The 19,514-nt window shown below is 39.2% G+C and overlaps 1 protein-coding gene across 1 annotated transcript; it reads left to right on the forward strand.

Annotated features, from left to right (window-relative positions):
* Positions 1–11,087: 11,087 nt before the first annotated feature.
* On the forward strand, positions 11,088–19,259 carry LOC306948889 (hyaluronidase-1-like; the record flags this gene model as incomplete). The annotated part of the gene is made up of 3 exons (XM_079538614.1): positions 11,088–12,002; positions 17,981–18,070; positions 18,831–19,259. 3 exons carry the CDS (start codon positions 11,088–11,090, stop codon positions 19,257–19,259), a joined length of 1,434 nt encoding a protein of 477 aa, XP_079394740.1.
* Between the last annotated feature and the right edge of the window lie 255 nt (positions 19,260–19,514).

Here is a 19,514-nt window from a genome sequence, read left to right on the forward strand (position 1 = left end):
CTTTATTATTTCCAGGGCTCAGGGAGCTGCTTGTTTCCTGATTAATAAAACTAGTTGTGAAAAGTCAGGACCAGGTATGGCAACAACAATAACCTCTGTAGTTGTTCCAATAGTTCTTTGTACTTGTTTCCTGTATTTATTGCACATTTAATACTCAAATGGCAACAGTCATGCTTGACAAGATTAGGAAATGCGGAGTTTCCTTCTTTTACACTTCACAGTTCTCACGTGGGGATGTGGACTTCTCTGAGCTCCCTCTTCACAATGTTAGAATACCCTAATAACTTTGAGAATCACACTGTATGTAGGGACTCCCTCTGTACAACTCTACACATCCAGTAGCTTTTTAACTGGTCCATCAGTGAGCCACTGCGAGGCTGATCCACTGTAAAGCGTCTCCGAGGAGCACACACGGGTGCTGTGGGGTGCTGCTATTTCCCGCCCTGTGCCGATTGGTGCTCACACCAGTGCTCCTTGGTAGCAGATGTCACGGTCATAGAATGGTGAAGACTGAACAGTCGATGGAGGTTGATGCCAAACAGTCTCTATAAAAATATTTCTCTATTTCTTCCTGATTTCTATTTCTTCCTGAATTGTTTTGTTGGCTCTGTTTTGCAAGCAGCCTTGCTTTCCCCTGCCCCACAGTCACTGCTGTCAGTGCTTGTCACTAGTGAGCGTGCGGCTCTCGAAAAAATTCATTCTTTGCAAACATTAATCGGGTCACTCCCTTCTCAGGCCATAAAAGTTGGTCAAACAAAATTATTATGACAAGAGCCAGGCTGCTTACAAGTATTACGTCCAACTTTTTTTTGTGCACTTATTTACTTACTTTGCAATGACATGGCGAGTGTTTAAATAAAAATCTACACATATCTTCAGACCCTCTCAGTTTCTCATTAGTTAAAAACCCACTCATTAGGAAGAGCAAATTCCCCAGACAAACACATCAGCTGTTGTAATTTGTTCTGCCAAAGTTTACTGCTGTTCACTGGTTTCACAGAGGTAAGTGCCATGTTATTTACTCAATTAATACTCTGTAAAGAAAAGTTTTCTCTTCTGGTTATAGCCTACCACTTATGGAGACTTTCTGAGTTATCTTCTGTAGCACATCACTTCTGAACTATATTTTCTTTCTGTTTTCTCTTGTTAAATAGCTTCTTGGTGATTTATACTCCGCAATGTATAACAGCTATTTTAGATGAGAAAACTGATGTTGAAAAGCTGTCTGTGAATAAAATTCACATTTGAAAAGCAGGAGAAATGCTTGGACTTTAAAGGCATTTTAGCATATGATTAACTATTTTAATATGTAAAGTGGTGCACTATGTTACGCATAGAACACTACAGACCAAGAAGGCAGCTAATTATATGTTGGCCATGTATCGAATTCCATATGAAAAAATAAAAATATGCCATTTTCATTAGAAACAAAATATAAAGTCTAATTTTTTCAAAACAAGTCACAGCTTTGCATTAAGGCATTCTATCACAACAACCAGTGTGTTTTAAACTAAGCGCAAAAGCAGTCCCAAAGAGGATGCTGTTAGTTGCATGACAATGACTTCTGTCCATTAATGGTTTGTGTTAAGATATGCTGGGTATTAGCAGAGAGAGAGATGCTTTTCCCCAGATGAGCTGAGTACCCGCATGCAATTAAAGTCTGAATTTAATGCTACCTCAAGTACTTCACTTATATTTTCAAATTGCCCCAAGTTTCTGTTTGGCAAAGTGTAATATTTCATTTTGTGTTGTCCAAAGAATAGGACTTACTTATTGCAAGCAGAAATTTACAGTGGAATATACAAATATTTTAAGCATTTGTCAACATGTTAGTAGTTTTTAGATGATTGAAGAATACATTTTTCCACTCACAAGATTATAAATGCTTAAAACTCCATTAATTCAACTGGAACATTTCCAGATTTACACCCCTCAATTATTTTCAATTGAATTTTCTTCAATTACACCATCTGAGAGCGGAATTTATCTCTGATAGAGCAAAAGTTAATTTAGTTTACAGCATTTTCTCAGGATTAAGCCAAAGCCTTATTGTAGGAATTCCCCATGTTATCAATTTGACTTAATTTTCTCTTTTATCAGTGACTCTCATAACAACAAACCCTTCAAAAAGTGAATGTTTAAGCAGACGGTGAGAAGGAAGTAAAACTATTTTAAATGCTTCACAACAATGTGAACTCATCTATTATTTAATGTACATTCATAAATTCTTTTGAGCTACTAACATCATGTTCCAGAAGGTAGAGTGTATTCTGTTAGTGCCAAATAATGCTCATGATCTCCAGCTAAAAGTCTCAGTGATAAATTTAAAGGAAAATCTATAAACCATTAAGAACTTTCATTCAAAATACTGTTGCCAGGTACTTTTGTTTTCACCCAGCAAAGGCCACAACCTACTGAGCAATGCTGAGGACATTAGTCTTAATTATTCAGGGGATTAAAACTTTAACAGCTCCTACAATCAATATAGCTTCTCAGTAAGGCAAAAAAGTACAATTGCTTTTTTTCCCTTTTATCCTTTGCAAGATATTTCATAGGAGAGGAAAAAAATATCCTAAAGTAGCTTATGAAAACTTAGGCTTTTAATACAATATTTAATATAACATTTAAAATAAATTTGCAACTTGCCAATTTTAAATACTGAGAATTCTTTCTTTCTAAGATATGTTTGTGTCCAGTTTGTAATGCAATGGAAGCAGGTGGAAAATAACAAAGACAAGATGTCAAGCTTTTTCTTAAAACAAAGATTTGATCAGTGCTTCGTACATTAAATAATAGATAATTTCACGTATCAGATACGTCAAATAATACAGTACTCTTTTTTATCTAGTGTCATCCACTTTAAAAATAATCTTTGCTTTACTCAATCTTTAAGCAATTGAAAAATTGTTTGTGGTGCATATATATTTAATCTCCCTCTACAGCATGGACAGATTGAAAACATATTAATTTGTCTTTACTTGATATTCAAACTGTCATCTATAATCTGTGATGATTTAAGAAGACAGGGAGTTTTTTAACTAAAACACAGGGCCAGTAACCACGATCTGCATATTATTTTTCCTTCATCAAATGATTTGCTACTAAATCACTTAGAAGTTTTTTACGTGAGCATTCAGATACAAGTTGTTTTCCTCTTCAGGAGGAAGTTAATACAATTTGAAGTCCATGTGGTTAAAAAAAAAAAAAAAGATACTGGCTCCAAAAATGTGATCAGAAGTCATTTGGGACTTTTACAAAGGGCTGATTTGGCAGCACTGTGTAGGTTACTCTGAAAGTAATACCTCTATTTATTTCCATGGACACTCAACAGCTAGAAAGAGCACAGTAACACTGTTTGATAGAGCAAACTCTCAGCTTCAAAACACTGTTTTTTTCAACACAGTCACCACCAGTAGCTGTGCATTTCTGCCAGCAATGAACAAGAGCCTGCATGCTGTGCTTGTAATAATCTGCATGGCCATTCGGACCATGGCTTGTCTTTCACATCACTGTCACCACTGCTGAAACACGCCACCCACCACCTCACTGTGCTCACATCCACTGCTTGGTCTCCATAAATGGGTGGACATTTACCAGTGAGGCTTTGGTGACAGCACACAGATGCAGATACTTCCTTCAGTGCCTGTAAGGTCTGGAGGTGACCACAGTGGCCTTATAGCACCCAGGCCTGACTGCGTGGCCTATCCCCATCACAGCTTCATGTTAAAATGAGACTGAAGTGAACATTCAGAGGTGAGGAGCCGGAGGGGCCACAGTGTTCTCGCAGACACTTGGTCCTGTGCTGCTCAAGGCTCCCTCCTTTGGAGAGGCACACCTGTGGAGACTGCAGCTGCAGCTCTCAGGTCAGAGACCTAATTCTGCCTTCCTCTGTGCAGCCAGGAGCCCAAGCCTTAATTTCAAAGCCAAAAGAACACTCTTGATGGCAAAACCTAAAGGAATGTGTGGAGGTGCACAAAGGGCTTGGTACAGATACTGGGGAACAAGGAAACCCTGATTTTTCTGCATTTTGTAACCTATGATGTTGTTTCTTGCTTCTAAACATGATTAAACTGCAGTCATTCCACATTCCAAAAATTACAATCAGAAATGAAAAGTTCACCTGGTTACAGTGAGGTACACTGTAGTGTGAAAGCAGTTTAAGGAATGATACGTAGTTCTATGAAATGTGTCCCACAATGAAGGCTACAGTGATGACAGCATCTAGCAACGCAAGCAGCCCTCAGGCAGTTTTGGTACTAATGCAATGACTTTGCAGATGATAAGATATGAGTAAAGATGTGTGTCTGCCTCTAATGAAGGTAGATAATGGCAGGACAAGGGGAAATGGCTTTAAGTTGAGGGAGGAAAGATTTAGGTTGGATGTCAGGGGGAAGTTCTTTACAGAGAGAGTGGTGAGGTGCTGGAACAGGCTGCCCAGAGAGGTTGTGGATGCCCCATCCCTGGAGGTGTTCAGGGCCAGGTTGGATGGGGCCCTGGGCAGCCTGGACTAGTATTAAATGGGGAGGTTGGTGGCCCTGCCTGTGGCAGGGGGGTTGGAACTTCTTGATCCTTGAGGTTCCTTCCAACCCAAGCCATTCTATGGTCCTATGATTCTACAATTCTACAATTCTATGGAAAGAATGATGGGTTCCAGGGGAAGAAAATCTTTTAAATACCAGTTATTTTAGCTTTCAGTCCCATGTTTCCATACAGTCTTTTCTCTCAACTGAAGGCATGACACGAGCGGCAAATAACAGAAACAATAAAGCTAAACAGGAAATGCCTAAGCAGATCTTTGGTCTAAATCTGACTGTCTGTAAAACTCTGATATGCACGAAAGAATGTCTTCTGGAGTTTTCCATTTGCCTTGATACGAATAAATCACCGTTTACAAAAGGTCAGCAGTTATAACAAGGATAGCAAAGGTCCGAGTCCCCATCTCCTTGCTCTTTGAATTTCTTTTCACACGTTTTGCACAAAAATCGAAGGATGCTCCTTCACACCTTGTAGCCTCATCCCTCTGTTCACCTATGAGAAGTGAACTTTAACACAAATTACAAAGAAAAAGATATGTTCCTTTAGGTAATTCTATTACTCTATAAGGAAGACTGCAAAAATTTTAGTGTTAACTGTTTTTCTGTTAACGTTTCAACTTTATATCTTACCTGAGAAAGAAAGCTGTAAAAGTAGGATGATGTGAGTCGACAGACTGAAAACTGGTGTGTGAGAGGATACAGTCAACACTCATCATTTCTAAAAAATGATGCCAGTGCATATTTAAGACATGTAGACAATACACGTTTACACTTTTGAACCATATACATATCCCTATAAGTTTGCAGTCTGTGTCTACCTTACCACTTCATCAACAAGAAATTTTCCCACAGCACCAAGCAAGACTTCTGACAGTTTGGATCAGAAAAATAGCAGTAGAGAGGGAGCAAGACGAGGACAGTAAAACACAGAGAATTACGCATAAAATGTATAGATGAGTACGTGATATTTTGTAAATGCACACTGTGTGCATATCCATCAGTGTATATGCGTACACAGTTTAGAAAAAAAAAAGAGGAAAAATGTTAAGGTTACTACAGTAAAAGCCACTTCAGATTTCCTCATTAACTTGCACCTGGCTAATATAATTTAAAAGCCAGTATATTTATTACAGATGTATAGTTAAATCATGAAGGAAAGGTGATTTTTCCAACTTTTAACAGGAGTTATATGGCTTAAACTATATTTGCAGTGTTTCACAGAGCTTCCTTTTAGACTCTCACATGCATTACTGAGTCTTGAAATGTCAACTACAACACCTTTAAATCTTATCTGAAATATGTCTAAATCTACATAAGATCTCTGCTTCACTGCAACTTCTGCTTGAAACTTCTTTCCACTTACGCTATTTTTTGTCATTATAGCTCTGGAGAAATTATGTCTATTTCTTCAGTAAGAGTACAAAAACTGACATAAATCAGTAGTTTCTTACCTTAAAAGTGAAGGAAGATGACAAAATGAAATCTACAGAACGTAAATTTTTCACTCAGAGAGTGGTCAGACACTGGAATGGCCTGCAAAGGGAGGTGGTGGAGTCACTGTCCCTGGCAGTGTTCAAGAGCGTCTGGATGAGGAGCTACAAGATACGGGTTAGTAGCTTCTGCTGGAAATGGTGATGGGAGGACAGTTGGACTAGATGATCCTGTAGGTCCTTTCCAACCTTGTGATTCTTTAATTCTATGAGTCTATAAATATATGGTTTACGCTGCCTTGAAATTTCATCATATGGAGAAGTATAGTGAGAGGATGCGCTTGCCAGCTATTACAAAGTCACGTTGGCTGGCTATCATATGGCCAACATGTGAATCATAATACAAAACACAAGTGGTAATGTAGTGTGTTATGGTGCAAAGAACCCTGTCATAATTAATACACGTTAGAAAAGAAGAACTTGCCATCCGGATAGCACCATTGCACTGTATTGTAACCCGTGTTGTGCAGATAGGTTTCTTCAGGATGCAGATCTACATCTTTATAAATTTCAAGCTGTATATTTTGAAATCAAAGGGTACAATTAAGATTTTTGGCTCAGCAGCAGTCAGATATGAGGAAATGGAAATGTACTGGAATTCTGGCCAATAATCATAGCGATAATAAAAGTTGGGCTATGTTAAGAAAATTTGCTTGGAAAAAGCAATTTTTTTTTTTTTGTTTCTTTTTAAGGGAATGTGGAAAGATGTATGCAGAAAAGTACTCATTTGTTTTATGAAACAGTAAATTTCAAGGCACCTATTAGAGGATATACTGAAAATCAGCCATAATCTGCTGCGTACTGAACTGCATAGAGGAAGATGATGCAAATAGAAAAGTCCATGTTATAAAGAGCAGTGAGAGCATGGTCTAAACATTACTGCAATAAAAAATCTCATCAGCTTCAATGGATTTCTAGTCAGACTCTCAATTCTTTCATTTATGAGGAATTCATTTTTGTTTTTAGAATATAGAGCAGAAAAGTTGGGAACAGATTCTGCTCTGAAAATATTACAGTGCCTCAGAAAGCTGTGTGCATCTTTAGGAAGTTAAATTAACCATAACAATATGTCATTGAATCAGAAAAATGGGAGGATTTGAATCAAGGTTTATAATGAGCTTCAAGAAGGAATCGTTAGTGTCTGCACTCATTAAAAATTAGGGATTAAAACAGTCCAATTAGTGGCCTTGCTTGAGAATAAAAAGGTCATAGTCCAAAAAATAGCAATGGAAATTGCAATAAAAAGATATTTTGCTGTTATTTAGAGGTTCTTTTCTGTGAAACAAGAGATAATTTATTTCCCCGTTCTTTTTCAGAATTAAAGGCCTACATGTTCCTTTGAAAAATTGCCTCGCTTGGTTTCAAATGACTTTTTGATGCAAAAAAAAAAAAAAAGCATCTGTAGTTAAATTCCCTTGTGTCAGTAATATCTGAATTAATTGCAGATTAATGCAACTGGATTGGAATTTTTTCACTCCGTCTGTTTTTTAGGAATCATCTCCCCTTTAAGGAATTGTGTATACAGGGTTGACTCTTGTGTGTAATTAAGAGTAGCAGGAAAACTGAGATGCCTTCCAGTTTTAGCCATCTAAAAGGCAGGCATATTATCTCGGTAGTTATCAACTCTCTTTCTAGGCTAACAGAGATAGCAAACTGGGTGACTAATTGCACACAGCTCTAAATAAAGAATTCATAGTAATCATGGGAGGTGTTTGTTATTCACTTGAGGAGCCTGAAATACTGTTCTTAAACAGATTCCTGACTTCTAAAAAGCTTCAGCAGGATCACACAGATTCCCCCTCCCTACTTTATCTAGGGATTCAGGTTGTAGATGCAGATACCTGCACGTCTGCATTTGAGCAAATCATCCAGGCTCCTCCACAACTTCACTGAACATTCTGTCAGTGCAGTCAACAGACCCTTGAGAATTATTCAACACATCCTGAGATGAGCAGATTTGTTCTGTTACCTGTAGTCATATGGCCCTGGGCAACCCGCTCTTAGTGACCCTGCTAGAGCAGGGCAGGTTGCACCAGGTCACCTCCAAAGATCCTTTCTAGTTTCCATAATTCTGTGGTTCTGAGATTTAAAGCCATGTCAAGGACAATGACACAGAGTAGCATAGAATTAAAAATTAACTTGAATTTATCTTGCAATATTAAACATTTCCTGGCCTTTCTACTGGGCTCAGTGTCTAGTGTCATATATAGACAAAAACTATGAAATGCCCAATTATACATACATAACAACACAAGATTAAACAATGCTAGCATTGGGATTGTGTGATAAAGCATCTGGAACTTTTTCCTGTACCTTTTTTTCCACAGAAATTCACTCATGTTGCTCTTCCTACTTCATGTAAAGTATTGCTTCTCAAGAAAAACCTTGCTTATATTATGGGCAGTCCCAGTCATGAAAAGGCACCTAAGAGTACTGTGTCATTTTGCTGCATCAAAAGAGTGCAAACTTAAGAGTGCCTTCCAGGAAAAGAGTGGAGTGAAAATAACCTAGCATCCTTTCCCAGTATGCACACATGTACTTAGTGTCAGCCTGGTGGTCTATAGCAATGGCCAAGTTCACTCAAGGACGTTGTTAATAGGACCTAAAGGATGGTGAACATAGTTTTAAAATTTGGGTGCTAAATCTATACTTGAGCATGCAAAGCCATTATCTGGAGACCAAGTGAGGAAATAAAGTGAGAATAAATCTCTAGCTTGCTAATGAGAGTTTGCTCCTGGGAATTCCGGCACTGTGGCTTTTTTGCAGTGCAGCTTTTTGTGCACTACTTCTAGCTATCACAGTGCAAACTGCCTTCTTCCACCTCTTTAGGAATAGCTCTTGACCAATGGACAGAATGACTCAACCCTTTTCAGGAAATAAGGATGGATAAATTCAAGGTTAGGGATAGAGAAGAGAAAGATTGTAATGTAGGAAATAAAAGGACAAAATAGAGACCAAAGAGAAAGGCAGAGAATATCAGGAGAGCAGTGGCAGATAGAAAAAGGAAGTATCAGACACAAAGGACAGAAGGACTGGGGAAGGAAGGAGAAATGGCAGGGACACTATATACTACTACATAATATATAATACTAAAATCCTGTATTACATCACTTCTGAAAGCCGGCAGTTTTTCAAACAGTGGAAGAAGTTTTGTCTCTAATAAGTCTTCTGGTGTACTTGGACAGGAATACTTGAAGCCCCTCTTTTTGCTTTGTTATTCCATCACAGATTAAAAGTTGGTATCCAAGGAGTACTACCACATCTGACACTTAGAGTGGTGCATCTGAAAATTTGGAAAGCAAGAAATCTAGATATCTCAGCTGTGAGCAAATGATTTGTTAATAGATGGGAAGGTGTGAAGAGATTCCATTTTCTAGGAGATAAGTGATTAACTGATTACACCTGAATGAACAAGTACTAGGGGCAAGTGAAGCTAGTCTAATTAAGGTAGGATAACTTGGGCCTGACTTCACAGTGAAGGAAAAGAATCATTAAAAATGAATGTAAAAATAGGGAAATATCCAGATTCATATAATTTCTCTTAAAGGTTGAGGCAGTTGGGCTTGTTCAGCTTGGAGAAGGCTCCAGAAAGACCTCAGTGGAGCCTTCCAGTACTTGAAGGGAACTTACAAGCAGGAGGGGGGAACTGCCATTTTTCACGGCCTGATAATGACAGGACAAGAGGGAATGGCTTTAAACTAAAAGAGCGCAGATTTTGGTTAGATGTTTGGAAGAAATCTTTTATTCAGAGGGTGTTGAGGTGGTGCAACAAGTTGACCAGAGAGGATGCCCCATCTCTGGAGGCATTTGAGTCCAGGTCAGATGGGAACCTGGGCAGCCTGATCTAGTGGTAGGCAACCCTGCCAAGGGCAGGAGAGTTGGAATTAGATGATCTTTAAAATCCTCTCCAAGCTAAGTCATTCTACTATTGTCTGATTGTATGACCCTTCTGTGAAGTGTTTGGACAAATAGGTACTGTACTATCCAGCAAAGGCACTGGATCACAAATCCTGCACACAGCAGAACTGTGCCTCTTGAGGAAGAGCCAGGAGCGCGGATAGGTTCTGGAGCAGGCAGCAGGTGAACATCTGCACCATGCAATGCCAAGCATGGATGTGAGTGCCATGGGCAACAGCAGCCCCAGAGAACTTAGTCTGTAAGCCAGAGTACTTACCAGCCAGGGGAAACAGCAGATCTAGAAAGGAAAACAATAACACTGATATGCCCCCCTATCTTTAGGTTAGTTCCCTTTTTATCCAAGAAATGTCATGCTTTCTGTCTGGTACAGATTTGCTTGATATAATTATTTCTTTCACGTATTGATATTTAATTTACTTCCAGTATAATGACTACTAAATCATTAAGCCATTAACAGTATCACCCTTCCAGACTGCAGATTGATTATTGCTCTTGCAACCACTCATTTAGAAAGTGAGAGTTAACTCAGGGGTACGTAACAAAGCTTTTTTTTTCAGTTCTGCTGAAAATTGCCATTTCTACGTTCTTATGATTAATCCTTTCGACACAGATGTGTCCACTTTTTGTTTATACTACCCTTAATGTGACCATTAGAGTATACAAATAATAGAGATGTCCTTAGCCCATTATAATGAAGTTCTAAGCAAGTCGGAATGGTTGTAGCAGAACTTGCTTCCAAGCTGACATTTGAAAGGAGTAGCATAACCCTTTCTATACTGTTTTTTAAAATTATTCTGTTTTTAACTCATTTGTTGTAGACATGAAGGAGAAAATAAGTGCTAAGGTCTGAATCAAGTGTACGAGGTTTCTGGGTGAAGAGGAAAGCAGGATAAACTGAACATCAGACCGTGCTTCCAAAAGGGAAAGGCTGTAAAAAGTCTTTCTGAACATTTGAAATTAGATTTATTTTTTCCAAGATCAGTTTTTGTGGCTTCTTCTTTTTGCAAAAATTATTACATTAACAAAAGAAAATGGAGCCTAAAGATATCCCTTTGTCATCCTATCTGTCAGACATTGTAAAATGTCATCTCTAATTTTTGTATTCAAGGACACACCACAACAATTTCCCAGTAAGCAACACATCATGGATCTTTGGATCAGGTGGCTGGCAGTCACAGTGCTGCTTACGTGTGATGCACAGCTTCCAAAGCAGGCACAGGCTCCCCTGCTTCTGCACAAGCCCTTTGTCGTGGTTTGGAATGCACCCACTGAGCAATGCCGGCTGCGGTACAAGGTGGACTTGGATCTCAGCATCTTTGACATCGCATCAAACACCAACGAGACTCTGAGTGGATCCAATGTGACAATATTCTATCACACTCATTTGGGATATTATCCCTACTACTCAGATAATGGCAACCCCGTGAATGGAGGAGTGCCTCAAAATGAAAGTCTTATCAAGCACCTTAATAAAGCAAAGTCTGACATTGACTATTGCATACCCATGAAGAAATTTCACGGACTTGCGGTCATTGACTGGGAAAACTGGAGACCCCAGTGGGATAGGAACTGGGGCAATAAAAGCATTTATAGAAATAAATCTCTTGAGATGGTTAGGCAACGGCATCCACAGTGGTCGGAGGATAAAATTAGGAAAGTAGCTAAAGAGGAATTTGAAAACGCTGGCAAGAGTTTTATGAACAACACTATCCTTCTGGCTGAACACATGAGGCCAAATGGTTTGTGGGGTTACTATCTTTACCCAGACTGCTACAATTACGATTACAAAGAGCACTGGCAAACATACACGGGAAAATGCCCAGCCATTGAATCTTCTCGCAATGATCTCCTTCTTTGGCTGTGGAAGGAAAGTACGGCTCTCTACCCTTCAATATATCTGGATTATATACTGAAGTCAAGTCCCAATGCACTAAAGTTTGTTCACTATCGGGTTAAAGAGGCAATACGTGTTGCCTCGATTGCTAGAAAAGACTACGTTTTGCCTGTTTTTGTTTACTCCAGACCATTTTACGCCTACACTTTTCATGTTTTAACAGAGGTAAGCACACAGATGTCTTTAGAAATGTAGAGATTAGAAACAACCTCTTAGAAAAAAAGTACTTACATAAAAGCATTTATGCATATTTTTCAATTGGATGAGGCCTTGGGAGCCTGAGCTGGTGAGGGATAGACCTACCCACAGTAGTGGGTTGGAACTAGATTATCTTTAAGGTCCCTTCCAATCCAAACCATTCTAGTACTCTTCAGCTACTCCACTACCCAGAGTAGGCTACTGCTATACTCACAGTATAAAAGACTGTACCTTTCCATAGTTAATCCTGTAGTGTTTTGGTATATTTCTGGAGGATAACATTGTGTATTTTCAATGAGGGTAATTTAGAATGAAAGTACAAAAAAAAATCATTTCCTTAAGGAAATAATTCATCCTGATATTTTAATTCTTCAGGACAGCTTGTAAAATTAGCTTGACAATTTTTGTGAAGTTTAAAACTAATTTGTATAATGGAAAGACCAACTTACATGAGAAAGGAACCTCAGGGCTTTTTTGTTTCCTTATCCAAGTGGAAATTCATTTAGTCGAGAAATAAAGTAGTCAAATAAACTGGTCTGGCATGGAGTTCTTAACTCCTGTCTGATGAGCACGCATTTTTCAGAGATACAACACATTCACTGGTCTTCATGATCCAACACTTAATGTTTAATGTCTTTCCAATAAAGAAACCGAGTTTTTGAGTCAAGCAATGTTCCTTCAACCAATGACAAAGGGCAATAAGTATATAGATGCCACCACAAGAAGGGACAAGTTAAAAAAGCAGCAGTCAGCCCAGCAGGCTGTGAGATGCACATGACTTTAGCCTGGCAGTGGGAAGGTGGAAAAGCCCCAGCAGCCTGAGAGGTGTTTCAGGGTGCTCCTACGAAAGCAAATGGCTCATAGGAGCAATTGTGAATTTGGTTTGCCTTGTTTTTAGCAACTGTTTTCTGTGTGATGTGGAAGATGCAGATCCTAACTGTCTCAGAAATCATGTACAGGCACATGAAGGATTGCACTGAAGGCAATGAGCTACTGAGGTCAGCAAAGGAAGGCTTTCACCCCAAATGCCTTTGCTGAAGAACTCAAAACAGGCCATGAAATGGATGAGCATTCTGCAAATGCAGACTGTAATAATACATTTTTATAATACAAGCCATCCTTTTGACAGATATAAAAATGCCAGGAATGTTACTGAAAGCTATGAAAACTATCATGCTGTTAGCAATTATACACAAGTTCAAAATCTGTGGTGCTATATTGTTTTACCTTGCACTTTTCTGAACAGCACAGTGATACTGCAATATTCCTGGTATGTTGTACTCTTTAACTCAGTTTTTCAATTCCATATGGGCATTTCCTGCTGGATGCTTGAAAGATCATTTTACAAATCAGCAGCCATTGATGATTTATGCACAGACAAAAAAACATCTTTGGGTTGTGCTCTACTCCATACCTTCTAACAAGGATAGCACCCAGCTCTGCAGGCAGGGGATAGGGCTTGCAGTATCCCCAAATAGTAAACGTTGTCTGCAGAGAACAGCTTGGGGACTGCCTGAAACCTGTGCAGGGTTGCACTTAAGAAAACTCTAAATAAGAATGACTGAGAAAATAAACTTGTTTTCCTTGGCACTGAAGCCATAAGGCATTTTAAGTATGTTTATTTGTGTTCGTATTTTAGCTTAGGTTGGAGCTTGCCATGTGACCCATGGCATGCCCCTACGTGAAGCTCATAAACCAAGCAACTCCTGAGTTCCAGTAATGGTGGGTGAGAATATAACTACAAATGGAAACTATGTCGTACAGTGGAAAAATGGGGCAGCAGGTTTACGGACACCTGAGCTCTGACAAGTCTGGGCCGAGACAACCACCATCCTGTCCCATCAAGCCAAGCAAGTGTTGTGTTATTGTAGTTCAACAGAAAGAACTGGTGACACATTTAAGGCTTGGGCATAAGGCTCTCTGTACACAGTATGATAAATTCAATAAACATCACAACGGAAGAAAGCAAAAACTATAGTTGTGAGTCAAAGCCAGTTAGGTTAGAGGCACAGGTCTAGCAGACCTTCAGAAAGACAAAAGGCACAGGTCCCAAACTGCTGCTGCAGCTATGCCTGCTGTACCTTTCCCTCTAACTGTACACAGAAGTTGGCTGAGCTATGCATAAGATAGCTGAGAAATTCATCCTGATTTTCTTCATCAAAGCAGTGTATAAATTATGATTTGAGATCCCAGTCGTTATGAAAAGCTTCTCTATCTGCTACAAATGCATACAATGCATGCATGCATGACAATTTGCTATTAGTGTGTGTGGGAGAGAGGAGTTATACAGCGGCATCTGTGTTTCTGACCAGAAGACTAAAGTCATGAATAAAGGAGGATGACTACCAAAAAATGATGAAAAATGGACAACTTCTCTCATCCACATGCAGGTAATTTTAATAACAGTCTCTGAAGCCAAGTTGTGCGTCAGTGTGCAGATACCATTGCCCGCAACCACTCAAGGCTTGCGTTGCTATTTCTGAATACAGAAAAAGCATGTCTGAACCGAGACCATTCACAGTTGTGAAGAAAGATTACAGATATACTTATTTTCCTTTTCTCAGCATGTAGCTAAGAAAACTGTCCTGCTTCTTCTCAGGCTGCAAAGTGAAACAACTCATCTCCAACCTTTTTAGCATGCAGGGCAGCGACTTGCCTGATCAAAATATGGAGAAGCCTTGATAGGAACTGTGCTTCTGGGGCCTCTTGGAATGTGTGGGCCTTGCACGGTGCTCCGGGGAGGAACCTCCTGATCATGCTTCCAATTTGCCACTCTCAGCAATTATGAGAGTCAGTTATGATTCCATTTTTTCTCCACAATATTCAAATGAGAAATAAGAGTTTTATTTTCTGACCAGTTGTGTGGTAGTGGAGGGTGGTGATGCTGTAGCTGACCAGGGGTCAGAGTACCTACCTATCTGTGAGGCAGGAGCTCTCAGTTCAGGTCTCTTCCCAGCCTGCTAGACTGGATCCAGAACCCTCTCAGTCTATGTCAGACACCAGGAAAGACCAAAAAGAACAAGCATAAAGAAGAGAAAAGGAAATAGATAACATCACCTTGTGTTCATAGATTATTCAAAGAAAAGCCATTCTCTGCTGAAGGCTTTTGAAATTCTTCATATGAATCAGTCTTTCAGCAAGAGACGTGGCTATGCCTAGAAATGACAGACAGAAACTTTATTTCCTTCCTTGTGGGCAAGTCTATGTAATTATTACTCTGAATTAATCATAAGCTGTAGTCAGGTTCACACTTGTCTCTCTTGTTCTCCTTTGAGCCTTTATTTAATTGGTGCAAAATAGAAGGGCATCAGAAAGAGAAATACTTCCTTCTGTCTTTAACTCCCCAGTGAAGATAATCCCCACAGAGCTGGAGATGACACATTTTTTAAGCATGAAGAAGATAGAAAAGTTTAGCTTACATTTTCCTAATTCTCTATCCCCCAGGGGAGGACTTTTACCACTTGACCTTTGTTTTAAAGAAAACAAGAAGAGGAAGGAAATATAAGGAAATATTTGTTTAAATAAAATCCCACGTGGTGTGTATTTTTTCATTTTTTTTTCCCCAGGAAAAATCTAATAACTATGCAGGTGCTGTGACTGTCCTTCAAGCATCTCTAGGCAAGCGTACCTTCCAATCAAATGACAAATCTTGACCTTAACCTGAAAAAAGTGCTAAGTTTCTCAGCACTGGCAAAGTGTTGATTCTAGGTGTGAACTACAGGTGAAAGGATGAAGTTGCTTCAGGAGTTTCATTCCCGAAATTACAAGTGGCAGTGGAGTTCGTGCTTTTGGATTTAATTATTTTGTATTCATATGGATCATACATGAAGTGCTGAAATATTTTTGTGGTTCTAAATCTAAAAAAATTCTACAAATAACAAAGAAAGCTGTGAAACACGAGGGAGTAAAGACTGGATTTACTGACTTGAGGTGAAGCACCCTAATCCCAAGGTGTACCAGTTAAAGTCGTTATTTTGGGTTTTTCTCAAGTTTTAGTCCATCCAGCAATGCTAGCTATCTATTGATCACTTATGTTGACTGATCTTAAAGGTTTCATTGATTTGTTCATGAGATCTGAACCCTGCCGGTGCCAAATCACTGAACAACCATCTGGCAAACATCTAGCCTTTGCACTGGGTAATCTTCATAAAATGCTTTCAAGATGAGAACAGCTTACAAATCATCATTGCCAAGAGCTCAGGCTATATTTTATATTGTTTTTACATGTGATATCTCGCTTTTTAAATTCACACAAACACCAGAAGAGGAAAGAAGAAGAAAATCACAATTTCCCACTTAAAAATAACACCTGCAGCACTCACCACCCTCCTTTTATATAGCTAGAACTGGACTATAATCTTTTACGAGTATTATTCTCTAAGAGACTGCTTGCATGATCATCAGCGTCATGATCCTCTGACAAGATTAATTATACTCTGTATCATTTTTGAACCCTGCATTAAGAGCCAGCAGGCTAACTCTGCTCTTTCAAACTTTTGCAGGTTTCCCTGTACTGTCTGATCTCCAGTTAATGGTCAAAATCACTTACTCTGACCCTGTAGCAATCTTCAGCATTTCAGCAGAATCTCCTGTTTTCAATGCATTTATTATGCCTTCTTTTATGTCTCTTAAGCTTACAAGTTTCAGGAATGAGAACTCCGTGCCATGCACTGGTAAATCAACATGCCCACTTACTGAGAAAAATAAATTGTTTAGCAGCAATTTACAATAATAACACAGTTCTTCCATTCTCTGAGTTTGCATTTCTAATACACCACCATGCTGTGATAATATGTCTGGTCTCTTACATTGTTTTTTTCCCAGGAAGAGATTAAAAGACTGCATTAAGGAACATCCGTAACTTTTAAAACGGAATCCACTGTTTATTTTTTCTACTGTTTCTTCCAAATCAAGAAAGAGTAGTTTCAGACGTGATTGGTCATTCCTTGAAATGTAGCAATGGAAGAAGGACCTTACTCCCTAATTTGTAAAGTGCAGTTGCATTTCTCTAGACATACTATTCACAGTCTCGGGGAATGCATTTAAAATATACAGAAGATACATTGCTATGTTGTTGGAAAGTGACTCCTGTTCTGCACACAGTGTGTTCTGGTACAGCTACATTACTGGTAATTACTACAACTTGATTGTGTATTGGTGCAGGTCTAATAATGGACATGGCTAAGTCAGTATATACAAGTATGCTTTCCCCAGGTTGGCATTATGAAGAACAGGGAGAGGCTTGTGTTTCAGTGGTATGTTTCCCAGCATAATGGCATTCATGCTGCTAGGAACAGCAGCTCTGTGAGTATATTGATATGGCTAAAGCAGCACAAGTTAGGCACCTGCTTAAAGCCTATCAAATGCAGCAAGGTTCCATGGGGGCATCCAATCACATGATCGTACTTAACATCATGTACTAAATACACTGCCTATTTATCTATGCTAATCATTCAAAGACTGGTAGATAAAGCATAGCTTTGAATTCCTACCCCACCAGCTTGGTTGTAGGACTCCTTGGGAATAAACTGTAATGATTTTATTATTTCTTATTCCCTCCTGTGAATAAAACCCCGTGCATGCCTTCGGAGGTACAAATAAAATCTTTCTAATACGAACTGTGATCACAGAATCATGAATTACCAAGGTTGGAAAAGACCTCTACGATCATCCAGTCCAACCATCCACCTATTGCCAGTATTTCCCACTAAACCATGTCCCTCAGTACAACATCTAAATGTTTCTTGAACACCTCCAGGAATGGTGACTCCACCACCTTTCTGGGCAGCGCATTCCAGAGCCTGACCGCTCTTTTGGAGAAGTATTTTTTAATGTTCAGCCTGATTTCCTGTAAGGGGGAAAAAAGTGATGCCAATATCCTAGTACTTTTTTAGTTTTAGTTATATATCTTTGGTTTTCTGATGTCTGCTTTGGTCTTCTTTCAGATTGATCTGGTTAATACCATTGGTGAAAGCGCAGCTTTGGGAGCAGCTGGAGTTGTTCTCTGGGGCAGTATGCAATATGCCAGCTCAAAGGTAGATTCTGTTGATCTATTACTATTTAGAAATCACCTCAATACCTCTTCTGTGCCACCACACCCATCATTGCACTTGACTGTCTTTATTGATGGTGGTTCAGGATAACTTTCAACTCTTAGTTCTATACTTCAGTTATGCTGAGAAGTCCTGTTGTTGAGAGCACACTGATTCAAACAAGTTATTTGTATCAGCTTGTAATATTGACTCTGAATCTGGGCTGGGCTCTGGTTCTCTCCCTTTCACATAATCTACTCTCTTCTTCCTGAAGCCTCTGGCAAAGCACCACTGACTTCAGCAGGGAAATAAGGGATCCATATAGAAATTGCTAGTTGCAACTTCTGTGCTGGTTTCTGAGAATGATGTAGTTCCCAGTAAGCTGAAGGAGTTGGAGAAATCAGGACCAAAGCAGTAGCTCAATAACTGCTTTAAAACCTATTAGTCACATACACTGGTCCTTGTCAGCAGTTACCAGAAATCTTTACTTAATGAACTAGTGAGTCTCAGGTCAGGATGTAAGCTCTCCTGTCTGCTAGGACTCATTCCCAGTCTAATCCTGTATACTGCTACCGAGCTCCCAAACAGAGGATATGGTAAAGGTTACTTCCAGATGTTACCAATGGAGGCATGCAAATCCAACGTGTTTATCTCAACAGATATTTCAGCTGAGTAGTTTTTGATCTAGTATCTTCTGAAACACAAGAAATTTATACCCAATGCTAGTTACTGAGTAATGTGTGATGTCTTTTACTTCCTGCAGGAGAGCTGTTCCACTGTGAAGAGATACATTGATGGACCCTTAGGACATTATGTCATTAATGTGACCTCAGCAGCCAAACTCTGTAGCAAAGTCTTGTGTAAGAAGAATGGAAGATGCATACGCAAAAACAGTGACTCTTCTGCGTACCTACATCTGCCATCCAGTGATTTTAAGATTCAAGCCCATCACTCAGGAAGGGGCCCACGATTGCAGGTGACTGGTGAACTCAGCCTGGAGAACATAGAAGTCATGAGGCAGAGGTTCATGTGCCAATGTTATCAAGGATGGACAGGAATATTTTGTGAATTGCCTGACCAAAGTGTAATGGAGCATTGGGTTCACATTGTCTTCAGCAGATCAAGAAAACAGAAGCTTTATGTCTTCCTCTTAGGAGCCATGCAGCTTCTTCTCCTTTATACAGCATATTAAACTCCTCTGAGTTTAGAAGAGAAATCAGAAGTGCTGCCACTTGGACTTAAAAGTTTTAGCAAGTTTTTATTACAAAGAGGAAAGATGTTGTTGATTAAAATGCTTTATTCAGTCTTGCTCATGTCCCAGTCCTTCTAAAAGAGCTCCAGGCATCAAACATTTTTTGAGTAGCCCCTTCTTTTTGATCAGTTCATTTACTTTCCTTTTAAGCAGGTAAACTTTTTGCTGCTACAGTGGAAATTTTACTTGAGTGAA

Source organism: Tetrao urogallus (assembly GCF_951394365.1).
Source record: "Tetrao urogallus genome assembly, chromosome: 1".
Classification (NCBI taxonomy): domain Eukaryota; kingdom Metazoa; phylum Chordata; class Aves; order Galliformes; family Phasianidae; genus Tetrao; species Tetrao urogallus.